Source organism: Glycine soja, chromosome 2, assembly GCF_004193775.1.
Source record: "Glycine soja cultivar W05 chromosome 2, ASM419377v2, whole genome shotgun sequence".
Lineage (NCBI taxonomy): Eukaryota > Viridiplantae > Streptophyta > Magnoliopsida > Fabales > Fabaceae > Glycine > Glycine soja.
Genome location: NC_041003.1, coordinates 33,105,510 through 33,115,830, shown reverse-complemented (window position 1 = coordinate 33,115,830; position 10,321 = coordinate 33,105,510). Strand labels below are relative to the sequence as shown.

The 10,321-nt window shown below is 36.5% G+C and overlaps 1 protein-coding gene across 1 annotated transcript; it reads right to left on the bottom strand.

Moving 5' to 3' along the window:
- Positions 1 to 7,612: 7,612 nt before the first annotated feature.
- On the bottom strand, positions 7,613 to 9,078 carry LOC114375264. Its single transcript, XM_028333045.1, has 2 exons — positions 9,021 to 9,078; positions 7,613 to 8,508 (listed from the first exon to the last, which is right to left on the bottom strand). Exons 1-2 carry the CDS (start codon positions 9,076 to 9,078, stop codon positions 7,613 to 7,615), a joined length of 954 nt encoding a protein of 317 aa, XP_028188846.1.
- Positions 9,079 to 10,321: the final 1,243 nt, after the last annotated feature.

Genomic DNA, 10,321 nt, shown 5'->3' with positions numbered 1-10,321 from the left:
TGGCCAGTTGGCAACATCATTACTCTTACTTGACACTTGACGCCTATGCTCGAAGATCATCTCTGGATAGACGAGACGATCCGGCCAAAAGTCATTCATAAACCCTAGTTAGTCAAAGTTGATAAGTCGCCCAAGGTGTCGGCAGTAGCAGGCTAAAATCCAAGGATTTATTGCTTAAGTCTTTTATCCAAGGAGGTACCCTCTCAGTGCCCCGAAGGTTCCCCTAAGCCACTTCGGTGCTCGTGGTGACTTCCTTTCTTGTGTTTCTACTTCCCCTTGGGATCTTTACTGGGAGGAGACACCATATCAACCAAAGCATCCCATGGCCTTGATGTTCGGTTAAGAGGAGAGTTCAGGGAATAACCTCCGCCAATAGTTATTCGTTTCCAACGAACCAACCAAAAGGCATTCATGTCAGCACCAACTTATGTCATGATTCTTGCAAAATAACACAAGTGATAAATCCACAAGTTAGAGCAAGAAATGGGCATACAACCAAAAAGAAACATAACTATCCCTCAAGATCTCAGACAGGATCTGAAGATTGCAGAAGTGACACTAGAGGTCGAGTAGGCAATTGCCGAGGGAGCATTTCGAGGAACTCGAGGTCTCAACGTTCATCGACACTCAAAAGCTCCTTAGGGTACTTGTCATATCGGCGAGGGAATTGTTGCCAATAAAGGGAAAAAGAAGGTTTCTCGTCGAGTTGTAGAAAAAAGTTTCTCGACGACTAGCCTCATTGTTACTTTAAAGTAATTGGTCTTAAAATTATTGTATAAAGAGGTGAAGGGGCGGAATAGAGGACACTTCGGCATCCAAATCAACGATATCCACTGAGCCTTATCTTGGGGATGACTACAAAAATAATGCAAGAAGAGTTTATGTGTTACTGACATAGAGCTATACAAGCAAAGTGCACGGAATGCTTGCAATGTCGTCCACTTGTTCAAATGAAGTTGCATCGGAGCCACATTTAATATACAGAGCACGCACAAAGTGAAGTCATAAAAAAGGACCCTTACGTGCAGATCGCATAACAAATAATTATACATGTAAAAGAAATCTCTGTTCATCCCCACTCGGTTCATGAACACGAACTCCGTAGGTGGAGTGACATCCGACCAGACAATGTGGAGAGGAACCAGACAGAGCTCTGGATCTGTTATGGTACTAACCGGCAACCAACTCAAAAAGGTTGAGCAAGTCCGACTCGTGGTTGTATCTGTAAAAGTAGGTACCTACCTCTCCGTCAACCTACGTGTACCTGGGAAGCGTGATAAGGGGATGTGAACGTGTCTCCTTTGGCACAGGGTGCTTCTTAGGCCGAGGTGTAGCTCCTATGGAAGTCCCCGTCTTGGCTGTAGCGGCCACCACTAAAGTCGCAACGTACTCACCCACCTTTTTGGGCAACTAGCTCAAAAATGCCAAAAGGTCACTAGATTCCTTGGTTGCGGAAAGGTCAATTGAACTAGAAAAATCCAACCTCGAGGACCGAGAGTTAGACTACACTTCAAAAATTTCGTCGTTGTACCCATGAACCTCATACTCATTTCCAACCGACTCCCTCAATGGCAAACCATCGATTAAAACCATTATTACGTACCTAAAAAAGAATTATCTCACAAACACTATTCGACTTAAAGCAAAGAAATAAATATCGAAGGTAAAAAGTGAAGAGGGATCCCCCCTTATTTATAGGAGTTGGGCCTGCGAAGAGGCCTAACCAACAACCACTACCCACCATTCGATTAGAACGGATCTACGACTGTAATCACGAGACGTTATGGTACCCAATGTGGGAAGTCGAGCCAACATGTGATGTAATCATTACATCACTGCATCTACGATGTAACTGTTACATCGTGCCAGTTAAGGCGCATAACTGTTAGAGGAGTTAATAGTAACTGTTTTGAAATGCAGCATAAGGCCCTTCTCTTTGGCTAAGGCCAAAAAGGGCTTACGGGACTAGTATACTGGATAAAGTATTCGATTAGGATGAGAGGATACATGATGCATCAAACCAAGTATCCTCTCGGCCTTATATCAAAATATTTCGTACAACACATCTTGTAGAAGCAAGCTTCATGTTAAATCAAGATTGATTCAAAGAGTTTTGATGATAACAAAGATGATGACAAAAAGCTCAAGATTCAAGAACACTTCATGATAACAAAGATGATGATCTCAAGAATTAAAGAATGAGTTCAAGATTGAATCAAGTACACTTCAAGGATCAAGAGGAAAGTTGAATTCAAGAATCAAGTTTCAAGATTCCAAGAATCAAGATCAAGATTCAAAACTCAAGATTCAAGAATCAAGAGAAGACTCAATCAAGATAAGTATTAAAAAGCTTTTTCAAAAACTGAGTAGCACATGAATTTTTCTCAAAACCTTTTACCATAGAGTTTTTACTCTCTGGTAATCGATTACCAGTAGCAAAATGGTTTTCAAAAAAAACTTTCAAACTGAATTTACAACGTTCCAATTAATTTCAAAATGTTGTAATCGACTACAAGTATTTGGTAATCGATTACCAGTGTGTTTGAACGTTGAAATTCAAATTTAATTGTGAAGAGTCACATCCTTTCACAAAAAAGCTTTGTGTAATCGATTACACTGATTTGGTAATTGATTACCAGTGATAGTTTCTGAACAAAATCAAAAGATGTAACTCTTCCAATAGTTTTCAAGTTTTTCTAAAAGTTATAACTTTTCCAAATGGTTTTTAAATTTTTTTTCTAAAGGTTATAACTCTTCTAATGGTCTCTTGACTAGACTTGAAGAGTCTATAAAAGCAAGGGTTTGATTTGCATTTTAGACGTTCATTCTTTAGACAAAAAAACTTTTGCCAATTGATTTCTGAATCTCTTTGAACTCCTTCTTCTTCTTCCTTTGCCAAAAGCTTTCTAAAGTTTTCTGGTTTTCCTAACCTTGAAAACAAAACTTGTGCTATTCATCTTTTTCATTCCCTTCTCCCTTTGCCAAAAAGAATTCGCCAAGGACTAACCGCCTAAATTCTTTTTGTGTCTCTCTTCTCTCTTTTCCAAAAGACAAAGGACTAACCGCCTGAATTCTTTTGTGTCTCCCTTCTCCCTTGTCAAAGAATTCATAACGACACAGTCTGAGAATTCTTTTGATTCTTCCCTTTCCCATATACAAAAGATTTCAAAGGACTAACCACTTGAGAATTTTTTTGTATCCCCATTCACAAAGTTTCAAAGGTTTAACCGCCTGAGAACTTTGTCTTAACACATTGGAGGGTACACCCTTTGTGGTACAAGTAGAGGGTACATCTACTTGGGTTGTTGACTGAGAACAAGAGAGGGTACATCTCTTGTGGATCAGTTCTAGTTGAGGGTACATCAACTAGGTTGTTCAAAGAGAACAAGGGAGGGTACATCCCTTGTGGATCTTTGCTTGTAAAAGGATTTTTACAAGGTTGAAAAGAAATCTCAAGGACCGCAGGTCGCTTGGGGACTGGATGTAGGCATGAGTTGTTGCCGAACTAGTATAAAAACTCTTGTGTGTTTGTCTCCTTCTTCCCTACTCTTTTAATTTCTGCTGTGCACTTTAATTCCTGCTTTTACTTTTGGTTAAGTTTCTTTTCTATCCTTCATTTACTTAACAACATAGTAAAAGCCTTAGAAGAGTAAATTTTTAATTAGTAAAGGTTTAGGAATAATTAATTCAACCCCCCCTTCTTAATTATTCTGAGGCCACTTGATCCAACACATCTCGACCTTCATCATATGCAAGTGACAAGTACCATTTGGCCATGATTATCGCCAATAAACCTACTTAAGGATAATTAATTGATTAAAAGTACGTACAATGCATCTCGACCTTCAACATATGCAAGTGGCAAGTACCATTCGGCCATGATTATCGCTAATAAACTCACTTAAGGGTAATTACTTAACTAGAAGTACCTAAGCAGGATTAAGAGACATATTACTTAACTGATAATCAGGATGTGTAGGCCTATAGACCCTACACTCAGTAAGGTCAAGATAAAAAGGGGAGAACCCCCTAGGTAAAAGCACTAATTCATTCTTGAATATTCATTAAATATTATCAATAGCTTTGAGTCAAATCTTTACTTGGGCTTTGGAGTACCTTTTGCAGGTACCCCCTTCGCTCTGTCGAACTCACACATACCAAAGACTTCAACAAGGAATCATCAGAGAAGATCCTTCGACACAACATAAGACCCCTCTACACAACAGAAAACTCTTTGATATAAGAATAAGTGTCTAATCTATTTGTGACAAGAACACTTAGATTTTGGGAACTTGATCATCAACAGTTTTATTGAGTACAATCAACTCTTAAGCAAAACATTTCCAATTGAAAATTGAGTTCAATCGCCTAGGGAATAACACGGATTTTTTTTTAGAGGCAAAAAAGATTTATTAATAAAAAGCCATGATAGTGCACAAGATGTACCCATCACATGCTAAAGGGGAACGTGCAAACCATCTGCTGCACTTTAAACAAGAATATCATGCATCCTCCCCCTGTAGAATGACCATTCTATTTTCAACTTCCTTCCTAGGAAGAGTTATATTATGTTCACATGTAACTGATCAAAATAAAATATAATCGCAGGGTCCAAAATTTTCATTAAAGTTAAAAAAATTGAAGAATTAACTGAGAAATTTAAGTCAATTGGTTGAGCAATACAATATATTGAATTTTTTTTTATAAGCTAAATTTACTGATAATAATTTAGTAGATCACAAGATGTATCCTACTCATAAGTAACACAAGTAAACAAGAAAGCTTTTGTTAATGCTGCCAAAAAACCAGTAATATCTTCAAGGACTAATTTAATATTTATTCTAATTTTATGCATATTCTAATATTAATCATTAATATTATCCTAGACCCAATTCCTTACATGAAGTTAAATCAAATTTAATTATAAGCATACATTTTGATATCTATTTATTTTTTTTCTCTCTTTCCACCGTCCCAAAATGGGATGGATCTTCGATGTTTACGATTTCCCTTAAATTAACTCAAAACAGATCGCAGCCCGCATCAAATTCCAAAAGCACAAAGTGTTACCGAGAAAGAAAAACAAATCTAAGAGCAGAAACAGAGTTATCAACTTCTTTATTCAGAGAAGAGAAGAGAATGGAATTTGATTTTTTTTTTTCTTTTCCTTTTTGCGGGGTCTACACCTTCAAATAGAGTTTTTAGGTAAAATTGTGCATGAACAGGATTTGGCTATCTAACATTTCTCAGTTCCGTTCTATGCATACTGCCAGACAAAATATACATTTTCTAGCTTTGGTTTTGTTGTATGTAATTGCTTTCATAACATGCTCTTGTCGGTTTCTTCCCACCTCATGATGTTTCGTGTTAGCTTAAGGATGAGTATTTAATTTCTGTGCTCAACACACAATGTTTTTTCCCCTGATGTTTCTGGTGTCCATGCAACAGTACAATTGCTTGTCTCAGTTCCCTATGGCTAAACAGGGAAAAAAAACATTTTAAGGAAATAATAAATAAGAAGGAAAAATTTACCCAGCATGGTTAGCATCTCTCAAACGTAAAGTATTTCATCTACACACTCTCTGACACAAACTCCTACCCCACCCCAGAACATGTTATAAAATGTATCAAACAATCAAATGCTTAAATGCACCACCAGGACCTTGCACCCCAAATATTGTAAGCACCGAACAGAACACGAGATCAGAAAAAGTCATTAGAATAACATTTGCTTCATAACTTAATTACTTACTTTTCTGATTGATTTTTTTTGCTTGTTTGTTGCGTCAGAATCTGTAAACCGCTATTTAAGATATTGTAAACCTACTAGTACTGGAGTTCGATTTCTTCCGTTTTGATGATGATGCACTAAAATTTAATTTAATTTAATTATAACAAAAAACCCCACAAATGAATTTTTATTCCCAAAACATATTATACTATGAAGCATCGACACTGACACAGACACCGAATACGATACAGACACGGACAAAGACACATGAACATCTGTAATGTCTAAAATATAGGACACGGACATGGCTATATATATACATATAATTAAATAAAATAAAATTACATAAAATTAAATATGAGCGATAAGCATAAAAGATTTAAATTGAAAATCAAGATTTATATATTCATCATCATCTCAAAAGAATTTTTCCTATGATAATGAGTCTCACAAAAAATACTAAGAGACCTCATTATACAATTTGTACGTTTTGTTTCTTTACAAAAAAAAAATTATAAAGCAAGATGATGAATTAGTAACTTCAAGTCTTCAAGAATTCCACAATCTAAGGCCTTTCATCCCCTAGGTGATCATCATCATTGAAAAAGACATTCTCTAACTCTGGTTCATCTAAAGACAAACTAACAATTTCAAGAATACCACAATCATCAAGTGATCCAAAATCATCTCCAGCTACATCCCACATTTTAGTTTCCTCTTGATGATATTGTGGAGTATTCCTTGAGAGAAGTCGTAGGTTGCTATGAACAAATACTAAATCTTCAGTCCTATGTGGTGCCATCTTGTTTCTCTTTAAAGAATGGATAAATGAATACGTACTCCAATTCCTTTCACAACATGAAGATGAACAAGGTTACGCAAGTAGCTTAAGGACAACCTTTTGAAGTATTGGAGCATTAACGCCATGAATTAGCCACCAAGCTTTTGGATCCATTTGACCTCTATCATTTAAAGAATCAAGATCATCAAAACCTTCTCTTCCATCTGAGAAGTTGGCAAACTCAATATTCACTTTCCTCCTTACATCCACATCAAGAAAGAACCTCTTGAAGCATTTTACTCTTTCACGAGTGAGTTCCATGTCTTGATGTAGAGGAACTCGATTAGAATCTTCACTTAGCCATTCATTACTATAATATCTACAATTAAAAAGAAATATATACATGATTAAAATTTATGTAATTCTAAAAAAATGTAAGTAAAAAAGTATAGAGTTAATTACCTTGGATTTAAGGAATGAGCTAAACAATGGAGAGGAGCGTTACTCTTAGTCCAACGGTCAATTAATATGGAGTGCACTACCTCATAAAAGGTTGGTCCTTCACTCTCCTCCTTTCCCTCATAGTGATATATGACATTCTTCACCTTTTCAATCATTGAATCTCACATCTCATATACTAGATGGAGAGATGAAGCTTTCGTATCAGTTCTTCTAAGAACATTATAGATAGGGCTAGTGAAAGAAAGAATATAATCAACCTTATCCCACCAATTATCATCCAACAAAGTATCTTTCACAAATTTAGCCTTTGCAACATCATCTTCCTTGTAAGAAGACCATTGGTCACTAATGACCATCTCTTGGAGTCCTTTCTTCAATTGCTTGAATCTCTTGAGCATTACAATAGTGGAGGAAAATCTTGTTGGAGCAATGGATAGCAATTTCAGTGAATTGAATGAATTGAAAATTGATAGTCTCATAGAGTGACTCATGACAAAGTTTTTCATAAACATTGCATGCTCCGCAATTTGGGTGATCCAAGAACATTCTTGATAAAAAAACATTGTTTTTTCTGTATTCTTGGCTACACATATGCTCTTCAAAGCAAGATTTAATGTATGGACCACACATGGAGTCCACTAGATAGAAGGAAACTGAGCCTCAATTATTAAACCTGTTGCTTTACAAACGACTGCATTATTCGTCACTATTTGCACAATATTTGAGGGCCCAACCTCCATAATTACCTCCCTCATATGTTTGACAATGAAATCCTTGTCTTTTATCTCATCTGAACAATTGATGGCCTTTAAAAACATAGGTCCACTCTCCGTGACAACCATGAAATTAATAAGGGATCTTCTTTGCGGGTCACTCCATCCATCACTAACAATGCTCACACCCTCCCGGCTCCATGATTTTTTAATTGGTTGTAACAAGTTCTCCACATGTCTCCTCTCATTTTGAAGTAATGTTGTCCTTAATTTATTATAACCTGGAGGTTGGTAACCACCGATATAATTGTTGGCAGCATAGGCAAAAGCCTTCCTATAATGAGGATTTCTTGCTAAATGAAAAGGCAGCCCCGAAGAGTAAAACATCCTAGCAATTTCATGATCAAGTGTATCTCTAGCTTGCAAATTAAAGACACTTTCTACAGTTAATGTCTTTCTCTTTTTTGGATCAACACCAAGAGTGTTTGTATTCATTTGGTGTTGAGTAGAAACCGGAGGCAATGACACAGGTTTTGTTTTTGACTTCTCCACCCTCAATGTAGCCTCATTGTCTATCTTCTTCAAATCTATAAGTTTGGCATTTTTTATCTTTTGACAACCTCTGACTCCCTTTCCAGTAATCTTCAACAAGTGTGCCCTCACTCTAGTGTAAGACCTATTAAAGCTAACATCACAAATATTGCATTTTATCTCATAATTTCCACCACCACCTACACTTTTTATCTTTGTAACATAGGTCCATAAAGGTTTGGTATCATCATCTTGTTCTTTAGCTTGACTATGACTAGAAGCACTCATCTCTACAACAATTTAAAAAAAAAATATACCAGAAGTGAAAAACAAGAAAGCGCAGCGCATACGAAAAACAAACAAAAAGCAATATACCAGAAGAAAAAAAGAGAAACGGGGAGCAATATACAAAAAGCAATACTTGTGGTATATTTTTTTCAAAAACCAATATACCAAAAGCAATACTAGAAAGGGCAACGCATACGAAAAACAAACAAAAAGCAATAACACTTTTGTATCTCCATTCTCCATAGAAGAAAAAAAGAGAAACATAGAGCAGTTGAGCAAATTAGAAAAGAGAAACAAGGGCCTACCTGCACAGGGAAATGGAGGCGACGACGTGTAGTAAAGGAGGAGTTTGGTTCGCTTGTGGGAAACGACAAGGAGAAGACGAAGAAGAAGGTGCAATAGAATGAGAACGGTTCGTATTTGGTAAGCATTTTTTTAATAAATAATAAAAATAGATGAGGTGTCCGCATCCACTTGTTGGGCCGCGTCCAATTGCGCGTGGTGGCTGTCCAACCATGTCTGGTGACGGCGGAAGCACCTGACACCGCGTCGCACTGGAGTCGTGTTCGCATTCGTGTTCGGTACGAGTCTGACGCGAGACACGCCACTGATGTGCCACGCCCGTGCTTCTTAGATATTATACCATAAAAATTACTAATTAAATAGCCATAATAACAAATGAAAACTTTAATTTAAATTACTAATTGATGTGATAAAGGATGAAATTTTTCTTACTGGAGTGATTTCTGCAGAGCAAGAAGAACAAGATGAGGAAAATTGTCAGTGAGCTAGAGCTTAGAGGTGATGAAGAGCTCCTCTCTAGACTTGATGAGGCCAAGTTGAAGAGCTTCAGCTATGGCTTCTCCCATAGCCTCTTCAGATCCATAGAATGATGTAGTATCAAAGTGTTTGTAGCCAAGTTTGATAGCTTCTATTATTGCCATTTTGAAGGTTTCTTCACTGCCTTTGTTTGTATCAGCTGCAGCTCCCAATGCTATCATTGTATACGGAATTGGTTGGAGGAGGATTTGAACACAACTTGGGGGATTTTGGTAGCAGACATGATGCTATTGCTTTCACACTCACTGTTTGCTTTACCTTCAAAAAATTGAATATATGGTTGGTGAGCAAAATGGGCACTTTGCAAGAAGGACATTATTTTTTAGCGTATAAACCAAAGATAAGAGCAGAAAAAAAAAGTGATTGGTATTTTTTTTACACATAACTTGGTCAGAGAGATAATTCTATTTAAGTTTGCTAAAATCACTATAGATAATAATTTTTTTATTATTTAATACAACTGGATATCAGTACTTGATTCCAAAACTTAGTTAAGCTGAAACAACAATTCCTGTCAATTGATGCACTCACTGTTGATGTATGCTGTAATTCAGTTAGTTAGTTAGTGATTCATTTTGAAGTTATTTTGACAACTATAAAGTTTGTTATAGCTACATGTGCAGTGTGTATAAAAATAATAGTGATCATCAATGAGAAGTATGAGAGTGCAAAAGTTTTTTCAGAATTCTAAGTCTCCTCTATTTTCTCTTAATCAATTCCTTCATCATCTTCTCTTATTCTCTAACATAGAGTGATAATGAGTGCATAGTGTGAGTGCGTGTGAGAACTTTATTGTTCCAACAAACTAGTATTTAGAGTTGAGGTTCAAGATCCCTGGATACTGAAATTAAGATGACTTCCTCAAATGGAAATTTTCCAGCATCTATGCATGTTCTCATAGGCAAGAACTATGATGATTGGTGTGCTCAGATGAAGGTAATCTTTCGATTTCAAGATGTGACAGAAGTGGAACAA